The 23,641-nt window shown below is 59.3% G+C and overlaps 2 protein-coding genes across 2 annotated transcripts in view; both read left to right on the plus strand.

The window, feature by feature from the left end:
- The first annotated feature begins 1,688 nt into the window (after positions 1-1,688).
- On the plus strand, positions 1,689-11,824 carry SH2D5 (SH2 domain containing 5). The gene is made up of 10 exons (XM_037032895.1): positions 1,689-1,721; positions 5,202-5,330; positions 5,676-5,759; positions 6,204-6,278; positions 7,341-7,487; positions 8,694-8,942; positions 9,092-9,266; positions 9,691-9,799; positions 10,286-10,445; positions 11,056-11,824. The coding sequence occupies exons 2-10, from the start codon at positions 5,244-5,246 to the stop codon at positions 11,257-11,259; spliced, it is 1,290 nt and encodes a 429-aa protein (XP_036888790.1). The 5' UTR covers positions 1,689-1,721; positions 5,202-5,243; the 3' UTR covers positions 11,260-11,824.
- A 2,696-nt stretch (positions 11,825-14,520) lies between these two features.
- The window catches only part of KIF17 (kinesin family member 17), a 41,178-nt gene continuing 32,057 nt past the window's right edge, over positions 14,521-23,641 (plus strand). The window contains 5 exon segments of the mRNA XM_037032942.1: positions 14,521-14,803; positions 14,805-14,843; positions 14,845-14,916; positions 18,875-19,021; positions 19,882-19,983. Coding sequence (XP_036888837.1) covers positions 14,561-14,803; positions 14,805-14,843; positions 14,845-14,916; positions 18,875-19,021; positions 19,882-19,983 — 603 coding nt within the window. The 5' untranslated portion in view covers positions 14,521-14,560.

Consider the following 23,641-nt stretch of genomic DNA (forward strand, 5'->3'; position numbering starts at 1 on the left):
AATTAACCCTTTATCCTTTGCCTACCCTGAGCTTCATAAATTGGGATTTGGAGAGAGCAGGACCCACTGATAAACCATCCCCATCCTTCTTATCATTTCTGGACTCAGGGACGTCACATGGCCTCCTCCCAGCAGGGTTTCCCAGAGCTCCTGGCATGTGGCGTTCGATAAACACTTGCCATTCAGTCACATACAAAAGACACTCAAGAATAAACGCAAAGTCTAACACCAGCTAATATTTACCGAGTGCTTCACTAACCAGGGGCCAGGTACTGTGCCAAGCTCTGGATCCACGTTCTCTCGCTGGAATCCTCCCGTCCCTGTGAGTCAGGTGTTAGTAACACAGATGAGGTGCTCAGGGATCAAAGTGATTACGGTGTTTGCCTAAGGCCCCACGTTTAGCCAGGCACAGTGCCCACACTTGGGGCCAAGCCTCCCTGCTGCCTCTGGAAGGCACCCAGAGGCTCTAGGGAGACAGAGAATGGCCAGCACCCGGGGGCGGCTCAAACCTGCGTCCTTCCAGAACCAGCCCCGGGGCCATGCTTCTCTCTGCAGTGCCCCCCTCTGCACCTGCTGGGTGCAGCCTTTGCTCCCCACTGGACCTGAGCTCCCGTGTTCTGGCTTTTCTGTGGTGTGACGCAGGGGCAGTTGCTGGTGGTTCCTCTCTGTGAATTTCAGGTTAAATACACACCAGAGGTTGGGGGCTGAATTGCATTTGCTAATTTGGGTCGGGGAAGGGGGGGGGGGGTGCGGTTTGCACCTACAAAGCCCCTGTCCTGATGGGAACAAATGTGCTCTCCAGCTCTAGGCTGCCACCGACACTTCTGGCTAACTTTGCTCAGCCTTTTCCCCATCCAAGTGGATTTCCGTGGGGCCCGAAGGAGACGGTCACAGCGCGAGTGTAATGACCAATGTTCGTGAGGAGATTATTCCATGTGGGCCCTGAGCTTGGCAAGCTCAGAAAATCCTCCTCCAAGAAGGGCCCAGAGGCAAAGGGTGTGGAAGAGGATGAGCGACACCCCACCCCACCCCACCCCACCCGGAGTGAGGGAAGGAAGGGTGAGGCTGGCCGGGTTCCCGCGACGAGATCCTGACCTCATTCATTCGCTCGTCAGGACAAGCCTACCATGAGCCAGGCCCTATCCTTCCCTTGGGGACGGAGTCCCCTCCCGACCAGGGGCGCTGGCACTACGGAGAGGCGTGGGATGGCCAGCAAGAAGTCTCCAGGGCTCTGCAGGGGGTGCAGTCACTGGTGGTCAGGGAAGGCTTCCCGGAGGAAGACTGTTGGAGCTGCGCGGGTGACGAGTAGGAGCTAGCCAGGGGGCGGGAGGGGAAGGACTCCCGGGAGGAGGGAACCGTTAGTGAGGCTCCGGGCACTCAGGGACCCCAGCCCTGGAAGGAATGCTCTCTGCGGGCTGGGCCGCTGCGGGCTGGGCCGCCACGGCCTGAGCACCCCTCACTCACTACCCTTAAGGCGGAGCGTCGGGGTACGAGCCGGGGGGGCGGTGCTAGGACCCCTCGCGTCCGCTGATTGGGCGGCTTTGCGGAGCGGAGCCGCTCCTCAGGCTCCAATTGGCGGGCGGGGTCCGGGCTCCACCGCCAGGTGCCGCCTGGTGCCGCCTAGTGCGGGTTCCGCGGCCACGTGGGGGGCGGCAGGGCGGGGGCGTGCGGAGCGAGACGCACCCAGATCCAGCGACGGGACTCGACTCGCGGAGGCTGCGGTGAGTGAGCGCGCGAGAGCCAGGGAGCTAGGCAGGGCCTGGGGTCGGCGGATCGGCGGGCGCGGCGCTAGGTCCTCACAGGCAGAGATGGGGGGAGGGTCTCAGATGGCGAGAGCACCTCTGTGCTGCCTGCATCTCCATCCATCACACCTACCGTCACCTCCCCCGTCCCTCCTCCATCGTCCTGCCTCGCTTACCCCTCGGCATGTCCTGGGAGTTTCTCTGCCCCGGGCCGGGCAGTTGCCAGCTGAAAGCCTGGCAGCGTTCCCCAGGAATCATAACAATCGTAGGAATAACAACCCACGCCACGGAGCGCTCCACACCGCCCGGGCGCTGGTATGTGGCTTCGCCCCCACACTCCTGAAAACACGTTCTGCTCAGGGTCGTCTGTTTGGAGAGGCAGTCCTCGACCACCCTTTATTAGATAGTACCCCCTCACCTGCTGACACACACACACACACACACACCCCATAGCCTTCTCCCTCTGCACTGTTTGTGTCTCACTCATTTACCTCCCTCCTCCAAAATGGCATTGGGGCTTGGCACGGTCCCCCAACCTGGCTTGAGCGCCCCGCAAGGGCTGGGACTTTGTTTTGTTCAGCTGGCACATGGTCCCGCCAGCGAATAGTCTCAGGAAACCCATGCACCCCTGGAGGTAGCCGCTATTGTTAGCCCCGATTTACAGTTGAGGAAATGGAGGCCACTAAGTTCGGTGACTTCCCCAGGGTCTCCTCAGCCAACCTTGTGCGACCCCATCATCCTAGGTCTTGGCCGCGTGGATTTCTTTTCTGTCCTCCTGGCCTAAGGTAGGCGGGGGAGGCACCAGAGAGTGTGGTAGGGCCGGGGGGGGGGGGGGGGGNGGGCTGGGGGGGGGGGGGTGCTCACTGTGCAGCTGAGCCAAAAGCAGTTAGGGTACAGCAAGTCACTGAGGTGGCTCCGGCAGCCCCAGACCATCTGGCCCGGTAGGCTGTCAAAGCTGCTGTTTTGCCGTCCGATCTGCCTCCCAGCACCTGAGGCTCCAGCAGCTGGATAGCTGGACCCACCGAACTCTGAAGGTGGACACCCTGCTTGGGGAGGGGCATCTGAGAGAAGGGCACCTCCATGGGCTTGAGGAAGAGCCCCAGAGACCAGGGTTCGCTTCCAAGACTTGCTCCCCGCTTGTGCTGTGTGACTTTGGGAGAGTGGCTTCACTCCCCTGAGCTCCCCCTTTGCTAAACCCAGAGTCTCTAGGCTGAGTACGCTCAGTCTCTAGGCTCAGAACGCTAGGAAGGGAGGTGGGCCCTTCCTGTGACTCCAGTCAGCTTTGGCACAGTGCGGCAGGGGCCTGTGTTCCTGAACCCTTCAGGCAAGTCATCCCATCCAGTCCCCTGTCTCTAAGCAGGGCCACCTGGAAAATCTCAGAGGAGCAAAAGAGCCCCTCCTCATTCCAAATGTGTCCCTTTAGGGAGGTGCAGGCCAAGCCAGGTTCCCCTGCAAAACCTCGGAAGAGCAGATCTGTTCGGGGAACTAAATGGGTGGTTGCGCTGGAGTGGGTATGTGGGTCTGTTACACAGGTCAGGGGCAGCTTGGCCCCTCCCTGGTCCCCTGGGCAGCCCCCAACTCCAGGCCTGTGGCCAAGTGTCCCCCAGGCTGGAGAGTGAGGGAGAAGGGAGAAACTTCCAGTTTCCTGAGGATGAGGATTAGGTGATACTGGGTGGGGTGGGGCTCACAAGAGGGCCCTAAGCCTGGCCTTCCCCCCTGTCCCCCCCACCCTGCTGCCTAGACTCAGGGTGTCCCCTAGGAAGCTGCAGCTCTCTGTCTGGAGGGTAGAGGCTGTTTGCAGTCCTAGACACACAGACACAGCTGTCTTGTATCACATGGAAGCAAGTGTGTGTGTGTGTGTGTGTGTGTGTGTGTGAACTGTGTGGCTCCTTTCCGTCTTACACTCTCAGTGCCTGAGCGGCTGTGTCGGCACCGGCAGAATGAGAAATGTGCTCCTTACCTCTCCCTCCTCCCATCTCTCCTCTCCATTATCCCTTCGTCTTTTAGCTTTCTTATCCCTCACCGTTGCCAGTTCCGTAGCTGCCGTGTCAGCCTCTCTCTTCCTTTCTCTCTCTTCCTTTCACCCCATTTGTCTTTTTGGTCTTTGCCTCCTCTGGTCCCCATCACCTCGGGGTCCAGGGCCTCCCAGCCCATGGTGTGATTATGAAGTTTAGAAAGGGACGTTTGCTGGCAGCCGCCTTCTCATACCTGGAACAGGGGTCAGGCAGCTTTCGTGCCAGTTGTACGGCTGTTTGCTTTGTTTAAACGTAGAAGGAACAAGGGGTAGTGGGCATGATGTGGGAAATGACCAGGGTCAAAAAGGACGTCACAAGGACGTGAGGGCCCAGAAAAGCGTGGAAGGAGAGGGTGCCGGAGGGAAGGCTTCAAGGGGATGGTGCAGCCTCTGTTTCCCGGCTCTTCCCTCAGTGGCTGCTCCCAGAGGTAACAGATTGCTGCTGGTGCCCCCACCCTGGCCTGAGGCTGGGGCTGAAGGTCACGGACGGGGGGGCCTGTGAAGCAGCTCTAGCTGCCCTCCGGACCATGGGCCACCCCGCAGGCTGCAGAACTTCTGTCCTGGAACCTGCTGTGGCTCCCCACTGCCCTCAGGGCAGAGCCTAAATCCCCTAATTTGATATGTAAGGCTGGTCTCAGTCTGGCTCTGGCCCGCTGCTCTGGAAAGGTCTCCCGAAGCCCTCAGCTGCGGTCACTCCTCTCTGCCTTTGCGGACTGGTCTCCCTGCGTCACATCCCTCCTCTCTCCTCTCAGGTGTTGCTGTGCCACCCTCTGCTCCCCGCCACTCCCTGGCACCCGGCTCTTTGGACCAGCCGGTCGTCTGGCGGCCCAGCCCCGGGGCACAGGGGTGCCAGTGTTGGACCCAGGGCGGGATTCCTGTGGCTGTTTCTCCAGGTCTTTGTCCTCGGGGAGGCCTTCCTGGCTGCAGTCAGCCCCCAACCTGAATGTCACATCCTCCTCTCTGCTTTATCACCATCTAGCATATTCCGTGTCTTACTTATTTTTTTTAAAGATTTTATTTATTTTTAGAGACCGAAGAAATGCAGGAGAAAGAGAGGGAGGGAAACATTAGTGCGTGGTTGCCTCTCGCACACACCTCCTACTGGGGACCTGGCCTGCAACCCAGGCATGTGCCCTGACAGGGGATAGAACGGGCGACCCTTGGGTTCGCAGGCCAGCACTCAATCCACTGAACCACACCAGCCAGGGTCCACGTCTTACTTACTTAATGTCTTTCTCCCCCATGAGGATGTCGGCTCCATGAGGGCAGGAGGGAGTTTGTCGTTTTGGTGAGGGACCCGTGTCCCCTGTGTCCCCAGTGCCTAGGACACTGGCACACTGCAAGGGTTCAGGACAGGTTTGTCTAGTGAAGGAGCTCACTGGTGTCTGATGGGAGCACCATGGCTCGACCGCCAGGAACCAACCCTTCTCTCTCGCCCTCTGCAGCCTTCTCTCCCGTGGGGCTTCAGGCTGGGCACGCTGGGGGCCATGCAGAAGGCTGGGGCAAGGGGCCGGAGGGCCTCGGACTGCGGCCCTGCCCCTCACTGGCCCAGGTGCATCACCAAGTTTGCCCAGGTGGGTGGGGCCGCCCCCCCAGTTCGCTCTGGTGGGTGCGGACTGGGTAGCAGGTCCTGGAGGTGGGGAGGAGCTGTGGGGAGGACCTAGTTCTGTGTCTTCCCTCCCCGACTCAGGCTCTGGAATGTGTGCGCACACACAGATGAGGAAATGGGGGCACAGGGGGCTGAGTGGTGAGACCGAGGCCACCCGCTGGGAAAGTAGCAGAGCCTGGACTCGGAGTACAGTGCTCTGTCACGGTCCACAGCTCCCCCCACAGAGAGGAGTGTGTGTTTGCAGGGAATTTGGAGGGTGGGGGTCAGGGAAATCACGAGCCTGACTTCCCTGCCCCACCCCACGCCCAAGCAGTATGTGGGCTCCTTCCCTGTGGACGACCTGGACACCCAGGAGAGCGTGTGGCTGGTGCAGCAGCAGCTGTGGGCACTGAAGGTAGGTGAGCTGGGGAGAGCATTTCCCTGGCAGGGATCCCGCCTTGATCCCTGAGACCACCTGATTCGCCCACCCTCCAGTCATAGAGTTGGAGCAAATGAGGCCCAGGGGTGGGGCTGGAGCAAAGCCGTTTTGAGCAGTGGGCCCCGCGAGGACCCCACCCAGGCTCCTGGAGCTGTATCCCTTATGCCCAGGGATTCTCTTCTCTTAGAGAGATGAGACCTGTGCCCTACAGGTGAAGGCACAGGTGGGACATTGGGGGATGGGCTTGGCGGGGGGGGGGTGGTCTGCCAGGAGTCATTCATATGTCCCTGGCTCCTGGGGGTCCATTGTCCCGGGCTCAGGTCCCTGGCAGGTGAGAGGGCACTTGCCTGACCAGACCCTAGTGACTGGTACTGAGGCTGGGAGGGTAATGGCTGCCCCCACCAACTCTCTCCCACCCAGGACTGTCCCCGACGTCGGGCCGTCATCCTGAAATTCAGCCTCCAGGGCCTCAAGATCTATGGCGGGGAGGGCGAGGTAGGAGCCTGTGTCGGGGCAGGTGAGGGCCCACCAGGACAGGCGTCCTACTCCCTCAGGACACCTTTGCCTCTGCCAAGGCCCTGCACTGCCCCTAGAGCCCCCCACTTGCCAGCCTGCTCAGGGCCTTGGGAGTCCTCTCTCCATGGAGCCTCCCCCAGGGCAGACGCAGTGGGCAAGTTCCTCACCCATCTCTGCCCTCCAAAATCTCCTCCAGGCACCAGCTCCTATCTGGGCATCAGGACCCTCCAGCCCCAGGAGGCTTTTGCGGTCCCCAGGCCTCTACGTGGGCCTGCCCAGCATGGGCCAGCGGGCTGTGGCCAGCCTCCTGTGACTGTGGAAGGGGAGCCCTGCTTCATTGCCCATCCTCCTGGGATAAGCCATTGTTTGTTGAACACCAACTGCATGCCAAGCAGCACATGCCACACAGCTCTGGGTGCCACTTACTTAGAACTGGTACAAGTGGTGTCCCAGAGCTGTGCATTGAGGGGCCCCGGGGTCAGGTCCCGTGCCACCTTCCCGAGGTCTCACTGACCCCACCAACAGCCGCATCATGGATACTATCACACCTAACACTTGTCACAACAAGGGCTCAGAGAGCTGTGATCCCCTGTCCAAGACACAAAGAACAGAGAGAGACTGAATGGCAGAGGCAGGATTCAAACCCCGGCCATCCGACTCCGGAGACCAGGAGTGCCACCTCGGGGCCTGCTGCTACCTCCTGTCTGTCACCCCCACGGGCCACAAGTGCTATGCCCCTCAGTTCCATAACGTGGGCGTGGTGATCTCAACCCAAAGGCTGGCAGCAGGGATCAGGGGACTGGAGCCTGGTGGCCGTGGGAGGGATGATGGTTTCAGTTTGAAGCAGGGTTGGGGCTGGACTGGAAGGAGGGAGGTGTTCTGCACCCCAGAAGCTGGGTGGGCCCTAAACTGGGCACACAGGCTGATGAGCAGTCGAGGGAGGCCTGCCAGCAGTGTGTGGGGCCCACAGGACTGGCGCACACTGGGCTGGCAGCTGCAGGCCTGCTGGGGGGTCTCACGGGGGCCCGTGTGCCTCCCCAGCTGCCCCTGATGGCACACGCCCTGCGGCGAATACTCTACTCCACCTGGTGCCCAGCCGACTGCCAGTTTGCCTTCGTGGCCCGGAACCCTCAGAGCCCGGCCAGCAAGCTCTTCTGTCACCTTTTTGTGGGCAGCCAGCCTGGAGAGGTAGCTGGGGCCTGGGCAGGGGACCTGCACTGGGGCTGGGGCGCAGGGCTGCTGTGCATCAGCCTGGGTCCCAGGGACTGGGAGGCTCAGGGGGCTTAGCCACACTGGCCGGGGCTCCTCTGGATGTGCACCCTTCGCCACACAGGCTCGCTCTGCCCCCTGAGGACTCCCCAAAACAGGTCAATGGCTTCAGTGTGCTGTGAGGACTAGGCCACACACTTGGAGATTGGGGCGTCCCCCCGCCTCACCTTTGCTGCTGCTCTCCCTCCCTGCAGTGCCCTTCACCTTCTCATCCTGGCCAATTCCAGCGTGCCCTTTAGGGCTCAGCCCACCTGTCCGTGTGGCCCACTTTGACTCCTCTAGACTGCCCTTCCCTTCCGGGGTCCTGTGACATGAACCACATTCTGTCATCATTAGCTCTGTCCCCTAGTTACAGACACTAGAGTTCTGTGACCGTAGAGACTAGGTCCAGGTTCCAGTTCTTGGCCCGTGGAGGGAGGGGTTGGGCAGGCAGATCCCAGAAGTCAAAGCCAGCATGACCCCCGTGAACAACGGAGCCCTGGCAGCTGACTGTTCAGTGAGCAGAGGCCAGTCCGGGTCCGTCCCAAAGCAAGCATCAGCCGCCACCCGTGTACGGCAAGCCCTGTGCTGGCTACTGGGGTGCCAGGTGGCGAGACATGGCCTTTGATCTTCTGGAGTCCACGGCTCCAGTGTGTTGGAACGGTGTAGGTGGTGGTAACGTGCCGGGCCTGTGCTGGGGAATTGGGGGGCTGCACTTCATTAAAGGAGCAAAGGGAGGTGGGGGTGGGGAAACTGAGGGCAGAGGCACCACGTCCTGCCCCGGGTGACACGCAGCTCCTAAGGGACAGAGCCAGGATTGAACCCCAGTTCTGGGGACCCCAAGAGGGCCTGGGTTCTTGGCCACTTCTCTGTGAGGGCCCTGACCTAATGCAGAGGGTGGGGTGGGGAACCCAGGGAGAGGAGCGCGTTTAGCCCAGGTATTCCCGGCTCTGAGCATGACGCCTGGAACAGAGCAGAGGCTCAGGCAGGGAAGGCTGCGTGGTGGTGAGGTTCTGAGGGGTACGTAGGAGTTTCCCCTCTGACGGGGAAGAGCATCTCAGGCCATGCCCCTGCGGGGAGTGGGTTGGTGCCCAAGGAGTTCCCCAGGAGACCTCCCTCAGCTGAGCCCCTCCCTTCTCTTCCCAGGTCCAGATCCTGCACCTGCTGCTCTGCCGCTCCTTCCAGCTCGCTTACCTCTTGCAGCACCCGGAGGAGCGGGCACAGCCCGAGCCCTGTCTGGGGCCCACAGGGGACATGCCCCTGAAGTCCCTGTCCAGCCCCGGGGCCCGCCCTGGCCTAGTACAGGAACCCTTCGGCCGTGATCAGCTCTCTGACAATGTTTATGCACTGGTGTCCTTCCGGCGGCTGCCAGCAGAGGGGCCCATGGGCAGTGGGGTACGCAGCACCCCAGTCCCAGCCAGGGCAGTGGACAGGGAACTGGGTGAGGGTTTGGGGGTTATGTGTGGGGAGGAAGGGAGCTTCACCTGACCTCACATGGCTAGGCCTCATCTGCCTGCCCCTCTGGGCCCCTCTTGGTGCCCTAGAAGGAGCTGCCATTGTTGGAAGGTCGTGGGGGTGCCCGCCACACCCGCCTTGGGAATCCCTACTGCTCGCCCACTCTGGTGCGCAAGAAGGCCATCCGCAGCAAGGTGATCCGCTCCGGGGCCTACCGTGGCTGCACCTACGAGACCCAGCTGCAGCTGTCCGCCCGCGAGGCCTGTGAGTAGCGAATGCACAGCCACCCCGTGCGTCCCTGGGGCACTGGCCTGTTTGCCCCTGCGGGAGTTGGGGGTGCCGAATGCCTATTCCTACAAGGCTGCTACTGCACCTCCGAGCAGATGCCTGTGCCCTAAGGGGACGTGTTTCATGTCCACGTGAGTGAGTGTGCATCCAGCTCTGCGGGCCCCGGGCTTGCATGGGTGGTAGTGTAGCCTTGGATGTGCTTTAACTGGTGAGCAGCTGTGAGTTGGGGGTGCTCGTGTGGGCGTGTGTTTTGGAGGGCTGGGTGTGTACCAGTCAGTGGGGAGGGGCAGGCTTGGTGAGAAGACAGGTGTGAGGCGAGGGGGCCTGTGGGGGTGGGGTGGGGCGGGCTGGTTAGGGTGAGACAGCCTGGCTCCCTCTGACCCCTGGGTGGTCTCCGTAGTTCCTGCTGCCTGGGAGAAGTGGCCCCGGGGTCCCGGTGGCTCCTCTTGCGTGGTGGAGAGTGAGGGCAGCCTGACGGAGAACATCTGGGCCTTCGCTGGCGTCTCCAGGTAGGAGGGGCCCGGCCTGGCTGAGCACGCATTCTCTCTGGGGTGAGCGGAGAAGTGGGCTCCGCAGCTGCCCCTGCCCTTAGGGTGTACATTCCGGTTCGAGGGCAGTGTGCCCCTGTCCGAGGGCCAGAGACTTGGGCGGCAGTTTTCGCAGCTGTAAGGTGGGGATAATCAAAGGACTGTCATCGCAGGACCTCGGAGAAGATCGAGTGAGCTATCTCAGATCAGTCAAGTCCTCGCCAGGCAAATAGCTCCCTGAATGTCAGGTCTTTAAAACTCTCCTCATTGGGTCTTGAAGTTGTCGACTAAGGACGCCCTAGAAACTGTTCAGAAAGGACGTCTCACAGCTTCCTGCCCCTAGGGCCCTCCTCCGGGACAGGCACTGAGGTCACGATGCTGCGGGCTGGAGTCCCATCGCCCTGGGAGCAACCTGAAGCTATGTGCGGACTGGAGGTCCGCCTTCAGCCTCTCCCTCTGCCCTCCCAGGCCCAGTGCCCTCGCCCTGCTGCGGAGAGACGTGCTTGGGGCCTTCCTGCTGTGGCCTGAGCCGGGTGCCAGTGGCCAGTGGTGCCTGTCGGTCCGGACGCTGTGTGGCATCGTGCCCTACCAAGTTTACCGGAACCACCTGGGCCGCTACTGCGTGGAGGTGAAGAGCGAGGACATTTGGCCCCGCCCCTTGCTCTCAGGCCCTTCCCCTTGTAACTGCCAGAGCCCGCCTTACCCTCAGTTCAGTCCCCCATTGGCTCTTTCCACCCTTTCACACCATTTAGCCCTTTCATCCTTGTCCCGGATCCTCCACCCAACCCCACTTCTACCTGTGGGCTCCGCCCTAGGGCCCCCTCTCTCCAGGGACTTTCGGAGGGTGCCACCAGCCGAGTCTGGGGCTAGCGTCATGCCTCACATTTCTATAGGAACCCCGGCTTTTAAAAGCCTACTCTCCCACACCCTCACGGTGTCTTAGCAGAGAAGGAAACTGACTCTGAGGGTGGGGGCTGGCTTAAGCTCCTCCAGCCTCTGTGTCTCCAGGTTTCTGGAGTCTAGGCTGATCACAGGTTTCCATGGGCAGGGGGCTTTAAATGTGCATCCTCACCTCCATGCCAAGTGCCTCAGTCCTGTCCAAGCTGGGAGGAAAGAGAACAAATGGTGTCTGGCTCTGCTCTGAGGAGGACAGCGACCTCCCAAAACTCAGGGGTGGTTGGTGCCCGGCACCACGCATGGGGAAGGGAACACTGAACTGAAGCCCCTTCCTCCCCCAGCACCTGCCTGCCGAGTTCCCCAGCCTGGAGGCCCTGGTGGAGCATCACGCTGGGACTGAGCGCAGCCTCTTCTGCTCCCTGGACATGGGCCGCCTGAACCCCAGCTACGAGGAGCACGACTGTAGGCCCGAGGGCAGGCCTTCCCGGACACTGCGGCCCCTCAGCCATGCCAAGTCGGAGGCAGAACTGCAGGGCCTGGGCTAGGAGGACAGCCCCCACACCAGCAGGCCCTGCGGCCCCGGGCCCCAGCCAGCCACTCGGCCCTTCTTCCACCCCACTGGTCACCAGTTCCAGCCAGTCACTCTGCCCCTTGGGCCAGTCTTCTGTCCCTTCACTGGTTGTGTAGGGGAGCCCTGAGATTGGGGATTGCCGATGGCTTCTCATACAACACGTGGCCCCTTGAGGTTACAGGAAGGGCAGGCATCTGTGAACTTGCTGGGTGACTTTGGACGCTTCTCCTCTCTGGGCTTCGCTGGAGCTTTCTGGGGTGGGTGGGAAGGCTTACTCACAGTGGAGGTGTAGCCCCCTCCAAGAGGCTGGGCCCTGCCTGACTGGGCATCTCCGAAGAGCTCATGACTGAGGGAGGGGTATCTGGGCAGGAAGTCCTCACTTCGGGCAAAGGCCTGGGCCCGAGCCACCCCAGTGAGAGACACAGAGATGACTGGAGCCTGTGGGCCACGTCTGGGCTGCCTGTGTCTCCTGAGGTTAAGGGCCCCTTCCCTTGAGTTGTGAGGAATGGGGGTTAGAAGGGGCAGAACAGACGAAGAACAGTGCCCCCCAAAGCCCACAGGGGGGTGTGGGCCTCAGCTTGGGAAGGCTGGTTCGTCTCTCCCCAAAACCACAGGCTTGTGGGCCCTGCTTATTGGGAAAGGTTGCCCGGCCTCCCCTGCTCCCCCACGTGCCCGAAAGCCTCCAAGACACGCGCACGTTGCGTTTCCTTTTGCCATTTGACTGGGAGGGGCTTGCAGTCAGCCACAGGCCTAGAGGGGTGACCACTGGCATCACCCTTAGCGTGGTTCTGGCCAGGCCTTACAGAGCCACCTTACCTCCTTAGGCAGCTGCACTGGGGACAGGGTCGGAGCAGAGTCATTCAGAGTTAGAACTGACGAGAGGGCCCTGTCAGATGGGGCTGGGCGTCTGGACAGAGGGATCCCCAGCAATGACTAAGGCACTGGGCCTGCGCTGCCCGGCAGGTCCAGGTACCCCCCTTTACAAGTCAACCTGACAAGAGACACATCTACCAAGTGAGGGAGCAAGTTCATGTGGGGTGAACTGTTTCTCAGGCAGAGGCCTAGTCATGAGTCTGGGGGCTGCCCTCTCCCCCTTCTGGGAGCGGGATCAGACTTCTGACCTCTGGGAGGAAGACGGTGGCCCCAAGAGAAGGGAAAGGATTGATTCTTGGAATCCCCAGCTTACAGTCCACACCCAGGAAATGGTCTTGGCTGGGGGCCTCGTCCCTCTTGTCAAAAGGGATGGGAGGAAGCTGCCCTGGGGGGACTCATCTCACTGGAACTGTACTGTTGATTCTGCACGGAATGCGACTGGGAACCCAGGATTCCCTTTCAGCCATCTCTATCAGAAGCCATCTCCTCAGGCCAAGGCCTGGTCCCTAGTGGGATCCTTAGTGGTCCCTCCGTTTCCCTGGCAAGGAGGGGGGTTTGGGGCCTTAACAGCACTGGAACCACCCATTTAAGGAGACCTGGTAACTGGCCCAGGCTTAGGCCAAAGCCCGCCTGCCTGCCTGCTGGATGCATTTCGTTGTGCAGGTTATTGAGGTATCAGGGTTGTTCCCAAAGCACTTGACCGTTCTCCACACAGCATTTATTGTCACGTGGTACAGACGGGGCAATGTCTTAATTACAGATCATCCTCTCTCCCAACCAGTACCACCTGGGCAGCCCAGTTCTCCTTACTGTATGTACTTGAAATAAAGTGCATTTCTTCGGATTGTCTAGTGCAGACTTTTCCTGGGAAAGGTGAGGTCTTTGTCCAGTTTTCCTGTTTTGTTTTTGTGTGCCAGCATACCTCTAGATGGTACTGAATGGCAAACCAGACAGGTCCTGTCCTAAGAGGCTCGGATGTCCCAAAAGAATTGGTATATTCGAATCGCCTCTCCTGCTGAAAATGTCCAGCGGTTATTTCCCATGAGAAAAAGACTCCAGTCCTCCTCTCCTGAAACTTGGGCCTTCCTTCTGCTCCTGCAAACATGCCATAGGTTCTGGCCCTTTGCTCCTGCAAACATCCTGCAAACATCCCATAGGCTCTGGCCTTTGCATAGTCTGGACAGGTCTCCTTGTTCGCCCCACCTTTTGCCTGGTTCAACTACCCAACTTTAGCATCTCAGCTTCTGTCACTCTCGGGAAACCTGCCTCCCTCCCCCCTGGGGGGTGGGCAGTAAGGTTCCCTTGTTGGCTGTCCCATAGAACTGGTCTTTTTGTGTGTAATGACTAGTCATTTAAGGGGTTTTTGCCCGTGGGAGGTTTGTCTTTGACGTCAGCCTTCCCTGCTGGATTGGAGCATGGGCTCCGGGAGGGCAGGGACTGGGCTGTCTCCCAGCACCAACGCCAATGACTGGCAGGTAGCTGACGGGGTTTCTGTACAAAGCGGAGCCTCCAAGAGGCAGTTTTGGCTGGAGGGACTTGTGTGGAGCCTGCATAGGTAGGCCAAGCAGTCTCTGAAGCTAAAAAGACATTGGCTCTCAAAGTTGTTTTCGTTTCTTAATCTTGCGTCTTAGGAAAACAACAACAACAACAAGGGCCAGCGTTAGAAGTAACCTTTAGTCCGCCCCAGGACCGGCGATGTGCTCCCTGGGGTCAATACAGGGATGTGAAGAAAAAGCGAGGTCCTGGTTGCCTTTCTCGGTAGGTCTCACCCTCGTGTGAGGTCTCGCCTCTTTTATCAGCCTCAGAGGTGGAGTCAGGCCTGGCCTCCCCATCTCCGGACCAGGGCTATGAGTATGCGACACGACAAAGGGTGTGAAGCCATCTACCTGCCTGGCACCGAGCAGGTAGATGCTCCAGCAAAGCCAGTGGGTCCTGCAAGACAGCCCACGCGCGCGGGCTGCTGTGGGGCGCCGAGAACGGGCGCCACCACCTGTGACGACACGGCGTTGCTCAGCAACCGCGAACGCTATGGTGCGAGAGGGCCGCTGGGGGCTCGGGTCCTGCGACGTCGCCTGCAGCGCGGATCCCCCACTTCCCCCGCCCGGGCCAGGCCTCCAGGAAGAGCGAGCCCGGGCGCGGGAGGAGGCGGCGACCCGGCTCCGGTCCTTCGACTCCCCGGCCGTCCCCTTCCTTCTCTCGGCGCGCCCCCAGGAGACCCGTTTCCCCTCCCCCCACCCAGCCCCTCGCCGCGGCCCCGCCCAGGCCGCGAGGCTCCGCCCCCCGTGCCCGGCTCTCGCCGAGTCTCCTGGTCACGGCGGCCAGGGGTCCCCTGCCTGGAGGCCCTGTGTCCCGGCCGCGGCGTCTGCGTCGGGCCGCGCCCCCGGGGGCCCCTTCGGCGCGCTATGGCCTCGGAGTCGGTGAAGGTGGTGGTGCGCTGCCGCCCCATGAACCAGCGGGAGCGGGAGCTGAACTGCCAGTCTGTGGTGACGGTGGACTCCGCGCGCGGCCAGTGCTTCATCCAGAACCCCGGCGCCGCCGGCGAGCCCCCCAAGCAGTTCACCTTCGACGGCGCCTACTACATGGAGCACTTCACCGAGCAGATCTACAACGAGATCGCCTACCCGCTGGTGGAGGTGAGGGCGCCCCGGAGGCCGCCGCCTCCGCCGACCTGCGGGGCAGGACTTGGGGCCGCCCCGAGGGGTCCCGAGGGACCGCACTGTCCCCAAGCCGGCCAGAAGGCCCTTCTGGAGACGCCCAGGTGGACGCCAGCAGGTTGGTCCGAAGACTTCCGTGCAGGCGGGAGGCAGCAGGAGCTCGCCGACTGGGTCTGCGTCCAGGTCTCCACTGCCCCCGGTGCCTCGGCTGTCCTCACTCCCAGCCCTCACCACCCCTCGCCACAGGAACTGCAGCCCCAAGACCCCCTGCCCTCCCCGCTCATCCCAGAGCTGCAGGACTTCTCTCAACGCCCCAGCCACTTTCCTCGGCCTCCTTCTCCCCTCCTAGGAGTCCCGGGTTTCCCCCACCCTCCTCTCCGGCTCGCGCCCTCCATCTTCCCCTTCCCCACCCCCTATGCTCTCCCCCTCCTCCCCCTCCCCCTCCCAGGCTGTGGCCTCTGCTTTCTCCCCTGCAGTATTCAGAGCCCTCTCCCTCATCCTCCTCCCGCTTCCTGAGAGGCAGTGGCCCGCACAAGCCTGGGGTGGCGAAATGGGGGTGGGGGGAAGGGAATCTCACCAGTTCCCTGCTTTGGCTTGTTTGAGCTGCATCACAGGGGAGACTCACATTTCACAGATGGGGAGACTGAGTCCGGCGGGGAGGAGACTGGCCTAGCTCCCACGGGGAGTCTGGCGGAGGCGGGGCTGGAGCCGCTCCTGCGGTCTGCGGGGCAGAGGACCTTTCCCTCCTCCAACGTCTCCCAGCCTCCCGCGAGTCCCTAGTTAAAGGCCTGTCACAGGTGGTCCCAGGAAGCAAGGAACAGTTTGGGAAGGGCCGCATGCACTCTACCTCGCCTGAAGAAACCGGCGTAACTTATTTAACACTGGTAACTTATTTAACCCAGCGTTTCCTAAGTAGATTTGAGCACGGAACTCTCTGTTCTGGCTGGCGGGCCATTTAACATCCCAGAACGCCAACTTGGGCTGCTCCATCTCTTCCTCCAAGAGTGTCAAAACCCTGGGGCGGGCCGAAGTGTGTCTTCACAAGGCTCCGTGGATGTACGGAGCTGAAGTCAGCATTCATGATGGGGAAATTGAGGCCCGGAGCATTACCGAACAAACAAGGGTAGTGCTCCTAGCAGTGCCTGGGGTCCGTGCTCCATCCAGCTGTCTGCCATCAAGTGAGCAGCGCTTGTATACAAAACTCAAGCCGGGTGTCCGTGAGCTCAGGCAGCGGCGCCGTTAGGGCTGGCGGCCGAGTGCCTGCCCGGCTCCTGCTGCGCTCCCAGGGCTCTGACCACCTCCAGGGGCCTCCTGCCCAGAGACCTTCCTTTCAGGTCCTGTTGCACCAAGATTTCCGGGACCTCTAACTGCCCCTTTCCTTTTCCTTTACCTTTTCCTTTTTCTTTCCTTCTCTGCCCCTTAAATCTAGTTTCTGTTTCTTACCTTCCCTGTCACTGGGTGACATCTTGGACTCTCCACCCCAGACCCACCAGCTCAGCACGTCCTAGCGGGACCTCCTCCCCTCCACACCTGGCCTGCTGGGCTTTTTCCCAGCTGGTGGCCTTGCGTCCCCCTGTACTCCCTCCTTCACACCCATGGCCTTAGAGTCGCCTCCGATGACCCACCCAGGGGCCAGGTACCACGACTTCTGTCATGTCCAGACTGAGAAGGGTGGGCCTGGATTCCAGAGACATTGATGCGGTAGAACGCCGTAGAATTTGGCCTCTGGAGGGGACATAAAGCTGTTCATTTTGGAGGGGGAAGAAAGGGGGCATGAGGCAATTTAGGATAGAATTGTATTTCAGTTTTAGTACTTAGGCGTTTCATGTGAAGTAGGGAAATATTTAGCACATCAGACCTGTAATGCAGTTTCTTGGGAATTATTGCTGAGGGTGACATCAGGTTAAAAAGAGTGAAATCACAGTTGATTTCATGAAAGGTCATTTAGTAAATAATGGTACTGGGGAGGCAGCGGGCCCTGGGCGGAAGTGCAGAGTGGCTGACACCGAGGACCTTCCCGTGTGAGACCTTGTCCCTGGCCGGTCTGGAGGTATCCGCCGACGGGTGAAACTTTTTTGAAGTTTTATGTTTTGCTTAAAAACGTGTGTACATTGATTTCTGCCTTGCGCTGGAGCAGTGCTGTTCCGCACGATGCTCCGAGGTGTCGAAGACGTTCTGTATTTGGGCTGCCAGGTTAGTGCCCGTTGGCTACAAGTATGTAGCCAAATGGTCCTAGTGCTACCGAAGAACGGAATTTTAATTTCATTTAATTTTAGATAAGTTACATTGTAATAACGACATGTGGCTAGTGGCTCTAGAGCTTTCCAGTACAAATATGATGTGAGCCGCATGCATAATTTAAGTTTTTCTAGTAGCCACATTTTAAAAAATGAAAGGAGACAAGCATAATTAATTGTAATAATGCATTTTATTTAACCCATCATACTAACATATTATCATTTCAGTAAGCGTAATAGATGTTGTCATCCTAATACCTGCTAGTGAGCTGTTTTACATTCTTCACACGAAGCCTTTGAAATGTGGTCTGTTTTACATTTATAGTGCATCTCACTTCAGATGCTGAAGTGTCACTGGCTAAAATGAAATGAAGCACAACTCAAGTTGTTTTTAATGGAAAATTATTTTACGTTGCTTGCTTCAGTTTTTAAGTACACATTAATTAAACTAACCCAAAATAAATTCAATTTCTCAGTGGCACGGGGCGCACTTCCGGTGGCTAATAAGCGGCTGCCCTGTGGACGGTGCCGTGATACCTGTGTTATGGGGACTCCTCTCAGTCTGGGTGACACCCATACTCTGGGTGCTAAACCACGCACGTTGTTCCTGGGACTTCCCGGGCCCCTGGCTCTGAGGGGCCCAGCCAGGGCCCTGGTTGGGGGATGGGGGTGCAGCCCCCGGCCCTCTGATGAGCTGCAGGAACCCACCCAGTCGTGGTCAGGGTCCCTCGAACAGGGGAGAGGTACTGGTCCATTTCTGCCCATTACAGTGAAGCCTTCCCTCAGAGGAACTGTGGGCTGGGACTTCGGTCTCCCTATACCGGCAGTCGGTCCCTGGGGTCCCAGAGCCCCTTGTTGGTCTGTCTGAGGGTCTGGGAGCAGCTCCCTGGGCCCCTGTTCTCACACTGGCGTCCTCCTCCCTCATGCTGAGTTCTAGAACTTGTGTCTTCACATGTGAGGGCAGGGGCTGGGCGTCGGCCTGATTCATCCCTCTGTCCCCTGTCCTGTTGGGCACAGTGACCACACAAGGAAGCATGTGAGTGCCTACAGAGTGAAAAATGCATCTGTGAATGAGGCGTGACCAGGGTGCCCCCCCCCCCGCCCCGTTTGCCCCCTACCTTCCTTCCGGCTTCATCTTCCATCCTCCTCGCCCCAGCCCCCCACCTCTCTGTCTTTGCTCAAGTTGTCCCCTCTGCCTGGAATGCCTTCCTCTTCTGTCACTTGTCAAAATCCAAGCCACCCTTTCAGTTCCCCCAGTTCTGCCTACCCAGGAGGGTGTGCCAGGTTCCCCCCTTCCCTCTCCTTGCCAGAGGCCTGCAGTTCCGACTTCACACACCCCTCCACTTGCCTTGTATGGGAACCACTCCCCCACCAATCCAGGCAATCAGTGCCCTTGGCTGCCCGCCAGCTCCCCTCGCGCCAAGCGCATGCAGGCGTTCTCGGGTAAACCTCACATCGGCCTCGGTGGAGGTGCTGCTCTGCCCCTTTATTTCAGAGGAAACTGACGCCCACTGTGCCTGGGTAAGAACCATCCATGGGCACACAGTCAGTCAGGGGTGGAGACTGTTTGAGTGCAGGGGGCTAGGTTCCAGGACACGTGCTCTTAACCACACACGGGGACCGTCTCCTGCCCCACCAGGCAGTGAGTTCCTTGAGGACAGAGCTGGTATTCACCTCCACCTGCCCACCCCCTGCCCAGGGACAGCGTGGTGGGAGACCCGGCAGGGGCCTGCAAGGTAGGACACAGCCCCGCAGCCCTGGGCCCGGGCCGGCGCCTGGCTGTGTCGAGTCAGCTGAGCACTGGCCTCTCCGTCCTTCCGTGCAGGGTGTCACTGAGGGCTACAACGGCACCATCTTTGCCTACGGCCAGACGGGCAGCGGGAAGTCCTTCACCATGCAGGGCCTGCCGGACCCGCCCTCCCAGAGAGGCATCATCCCCAGGGCCTTCGAGCACGTTTTTGAGAGCGTCCAGGTACTCGTGGGCTGAAGGGAAGGGAAGGGTCTCCTGGGGGGAGGGCGCAGGACGGGGGCTTGGGGCCTGCAGGCTCCGCAGCTGCTACCACAAGTGGTCCCGGAACACGTCTGTCTGACTGTGCCATGCCATCAGAGTCCGAAAGGTGACGGGAGAAGGACTTAAAACTGGAAAAAGGATCCCCCACTGTTCCACGTTTTTCTCCTGCCATTTGGGGGTTTTAACATTTCATTTAGCATTTCCTTTGGATACCATGACCTTGAGAAGTGGTGGTGATGATCAGCTTCCCTTTTTATTAAGCAGTTGCTACAGACCAAGCCTTGTGCAAAGCCCTTTATTATCCCACCCCGGCCAGGAGGTAACTATCACCCCCGTGTTCGAGATGGGGAAGCTGGGACTTGGAGCCCCTGTGGACTGGGTCGAAACCAGTCACCCAGTGTCCAGGCTGCTGGTGAGAAGTGCCCTGGAGACATTTGTGGCGATTCGCAGAGATTCCTGCAGCTGGGAAGTGGCAAAGCGGGCACTGGGATCCTGGTCAGCTGCACAGGCCACTGCACTTGCACCTGGGACTCACCTGGTGACCCACAGGAGTGAGAGCTGCCAGGGATCAGCCCAGGGCCAGTGCTTGGTCCAGGCCTCACCTGTGGCCTCACTTTACCTGAACAACGGGGAAGTCTCTCCCATTTCTGAGGAGAGACAGCACTAGACAACAGCAATATGAGAATGCGCCATCCTGGGAAGCCTGACCTCCCCCAGGCCCGCGTCTCATGATCTGGCTGCAGCGGGCTCAGATGGCAGGGGCAGGGCCGGCGGCAGGTGCTCGGGTGTCGACCTTCGCTCCCTCTGCCCACCCCCTGCAGTGCGCAGAGAATACCAAGTTCTTGGTCCGGGCCGCCTACCTGGAGATCTACAATGAAGATGTTCGTGACCTGCTGGGGGCGGACACCAAGCAGAAGCTGGAGGTGGGCGCAGACCTGGCGTAGGCAGGTGGGGGCTGGTGAAGAGGGGAGGTTGGCATCAGACGGTGGTCCCTGAGAGATACAGGAAAGGTATCCTGAGGGCACAGGTGCTGGTTCAGACTACTGAGGGACTTGTGAACTTGAAGTTTAGAGTCTCCTTCGAGTCCATGACACAGGGGAGGGGTTAATGGGCCTACCTCTACTGCACGTGGGGGGCTGGACCTTTCCTGGGGTAATGCCACCTACATCTACTGAAATAGATGGACTTTTGTAATAGATATCATTGGAAAAAAGGGCTCCACTTCTAAGAAATTATTTTGCAAATCTCTAAGGGCCTTCAAGCTGAAAAGAAGGTAATAACGGTTGTCATTGACTGAGAACGCACTGTTCACTGACTGCTTTATGCACATTATCCCATTCAGTACAGTGACCTTGTCAGGCAGGTACTACTTTCCTCGGTTTACTGGGGAGGGAGGTTTAGAGAGCTTAATCAACTTGCTCAGGTTTCCCACAGCAGTAAGTGGCTGAACTTGGATTTGAACTCAGGTTTGTCTGGCTTCCAAGGTCCTGAATGTCAAATACCCCATTTTACAGTTCCCGCTGGGCTCAAACTTGAGGACCTCATTTCCGTTGAAAGGGGTCTGCTGTGGGTGGGCCTGAGGACCAGTGATGTGACCTCACAAAATCACCGTGAGATTCAGGAGGGTAAGGAGGGAGACTGCGTGGCAGGTGTGCCGGTGCCCAGCGTGCAAGCTGTTTCGGGCCATGGGGCTTCTGAGAACCGGCAGTAATATGACCGGCAGTTGCATGGTGGGGAGGAGTCAGGACTGATGGGAACATGGTGGTCAATCGTCCTGAGCCTCCCAGGAGGCTAGAACCAGGACAAAAGAGCACCATTTCCCAGCACGGGAGCAGGACTAGGTGCTTGGAGGGGGCTACCCAGACAGGCAGGAATTGGCTGATCCCTTGGGGAGCCTGGCAAGCTCAAGTGACCTAGGAGGACTGGACCGTTGGTGGCAAGGCCATCAGGACCCTTGGACCTTCATTGTAGTGTGAGTCTTTGATTACATACCCTCCCTGGGACCCTTTAAATGCTGAGTGGGCCTGGTCAGGTCCCAGGAGGAGAGGCCAGTGGGGGCAGACGCTGGTGGCTGGTGCTTCTCATCTGGCCAAGCAACAACCGACGGGGTCCAAGAGGCCCACAACCAGCGTCTGAGGTCGGCCCACCTCCATCGGAGTCAGAGTGCCCGAGTTGGGGGAATGTCAGTCACTAACGAGCATCAGCCTGGGATGTTGCTATGGAGATTCCCGGGTTACAGGTTGAAAACTAGGCTGGGAAAGGTCACTGGACCAGGAGGTCACAGAGTCAGGGTTGGACATTTTCTATGACCCAAACTGCTTAACTCTCCCCAGGCCACACACCTTGACAGACATGGAGTGGGGTGGGGTGGGAGCAGAACCCCTCCCAACCCTCTGGACGCTCCCTGTCCTCCAGACTGGGCAGGGCACTGGAGTCTGTGTAGGGGCAGGATGCCTCTCCGCTCCGCTACAGCGCCTTCTACTTGCCTCCTAACCCCCCACTTGCACTGCTTCGCTTGAGGGCCTGGGAGTCCCACTCTGACTGGTGACCACTCCATGGCCCAGTGGGACAACTCACGCTTCCAGGAGCCGCTATCTTGAAAAACTCATTTGTACCTGTCATGTCATAAAAAATTCTTAAGAATGTGAGCTGGAGCCCTGGCTGGTGTAGCTCAGTGTATTGAGTGCGGGCCTGCGAACCACACGATCGCGGTTCGATTCCCACTCAGGGCACATGCCTGGGTTGCAGGCCAGGTCCCAGCAGGGGACCCACAAGAGGCAACCACACATTGACATTTCTCTCCTTCTCTCCTTCCCTTTCCCTCTAAAAATAAATGAATAAAATCTTTAAAAAAAAAGAATATGAGCTGGAAAGATTCTTAGAGAGTTTCTAACCCAACCATTTCCTAGTACAAGTGAAGAAACTGAGTCCTCTGGAGAGGAAGGGACTTAGCCAAGGTCACTGAGCAAACCACTGGTTGTTGTACCTGAACTTGTGCAATCTGAGGGGTCAGGTGCTTTCCTCCCAGTATCTGGGGGTCAGCGATATAGGAAATGCCTGGACAATAAGAAGGCAGAAATGAGGTCCCAGTTGAGGGAGGGACACGTTGGTTGATTCACTCATTCAACTAAAATTGAGTGGCAGGTCACAGGCTGCAGCAGGTCCAGGCTGCTGTGAATTCCCTCCCCCGCCCTCTCCCTCCTCCCACCCAGACCAGCACCCGCCCCCACCCCTTCCTCTGCTTTCTCCTGAGCACAGCAGTGCTTTGCGTTCTGTGCAGGAGCCGCCAGCCACCCACCTGGAATCTTTCTCCTGTTTCCGGGAGCTGGAGCAGCTGACTCACACCTCAGCCCCCAGACAGGGAGACGGGGACAGGGAAGGCACAGAGTGGCGTGCATGTATTAGTCCTTAAAGGCCAGCTTTCGGGATCAGGGTCCCTGAACCAACTCATGCTGGGACAGCAGGGGGCCCCCTCCCCTTCCTCAATACCCTGGCCCCTGGAACAGCTCAGTCAACCTGGCCCTGAGGGGCCAAGGGCTGGCACTCGCCCCAGCTGGGCCAGGGACCTCGGGCTTGGTGGGCCAGGCTGTCTGGGGGGCTGCCAGTGACAGATGCCCTCCCAGGAGTGCGCCGAGCTTCAGACGGGGAGTCAGACGGGCTCTCGTGTAAACCTCACAGCAGCCTTAGCAGGGGGGCGCTGTTCTTACCCTTTATTACAGATGGGGAAACTGAGGCTCACTGCACCTGGGTAAGACTAGCCTAAAGACAGTCAAGTAAAGGGTGGGGACCTGATGTAGATGCACGGTCAGGCTTCAGGGCACGGCGTGGGTCCTGCCCCTTGGGAATTGGTTATTGGATCAGCTAAGGCCAGCGAGAGCTTTTGGGAAGCAGAGTTACACCTGCCCCCCTCAAAACCATAAACCATCACGGAACCCAGCTCAGCACTGGGTGGTGGAGGTGGGCCCTCGGGGGCCTCTCCATTGGGCCTGGTACCTGGTGTCCAGCACCCCAGTACCCCAGCAGAGTGTCAGCACCCCCTCCTTCAGGGGGTATTTCCTGGCTCTGGATCAGGATGGACATTTCCTGCTGTGTGCCAGCCCCAGCCATGCCACAACCTGATGGTTGTCATGGCGACTGTGTGGCTTTGTAGCCAGAGGAGCAGTTACCAAGGAACAGGGCACAACTGGTGGCTGGCACTCTGTGCCTCCCCAGCTCTATGGTGGGCAGGGGCTGCAAGGTCAGGGAAGGGGTGGAGGGAGCCAGGATCACGAGGTGGGGAGCAAGCTCTCCTGAGTCTAAACATGACGTGGGAGGTGACCTCTACATTCTGCTTGTGAGAGATGGATTGTTCTCACCTTCATGACCTGTGCTCACTGAGCCCCCTGCAAGGACCCCCTGAACTTTCCATTAGCTCCCTTCTTAATCCTCATAGTAGTTGTGAGAAATAGGATTTATGATCCTTATTTTGCAGATGAGGAAACCGAGGCCAAGAGAGGCACATTGACTTCCCCAAGTAGAGAGTGACAGAAGCAGGTTTCCACCCCCGGCCCGTCTGTCTAAATCGGAACAGTCTTCTTTCTG

The sequence above is a fragment of the Sturnira hondurensis genome, unplaced genomic scaffold (assembly GCF_014824575.4).
Source record: "Sturnira hondurensis isolate 20B ecotype Veracruz unplaced genomic scaffold, ASM1482457v3 Scaffold0021555, whole genome shotgun sequence".
Taxonomy (NCBI): Eukaryota; Metazoa; Chordata; class Mammalia; order Chiroptera; family Phyllostomidae; genus Sturnira; species Sturnira hondurensis.

Bases quoted from the DNA above. Each gene is read 5' to 3' on its own strand.
- SH2D5 (XM_037032895.1), top strand. From the start codon at position 5,244: ATGCAGAAGGCTGGGGCAAGGGGCCGGAGGGCCTCGGACTGCGGCCCT. The intron at 5,331-5,675 runs GTGGGTGGGGCC...CCCACGCCCAAG, and splicing joins GCATCACCAAGTTTGCCCAG to CAGTATGTGGGCTCCTTCCC. The intron at 9,267-9,690 runs GTGAGTAGCGAA...TGGTCTCCGTAG, and splicing joins GCTGTCCGCCCGCGAGGCCT to TTCCTGCTGCCTGGGAGAAG.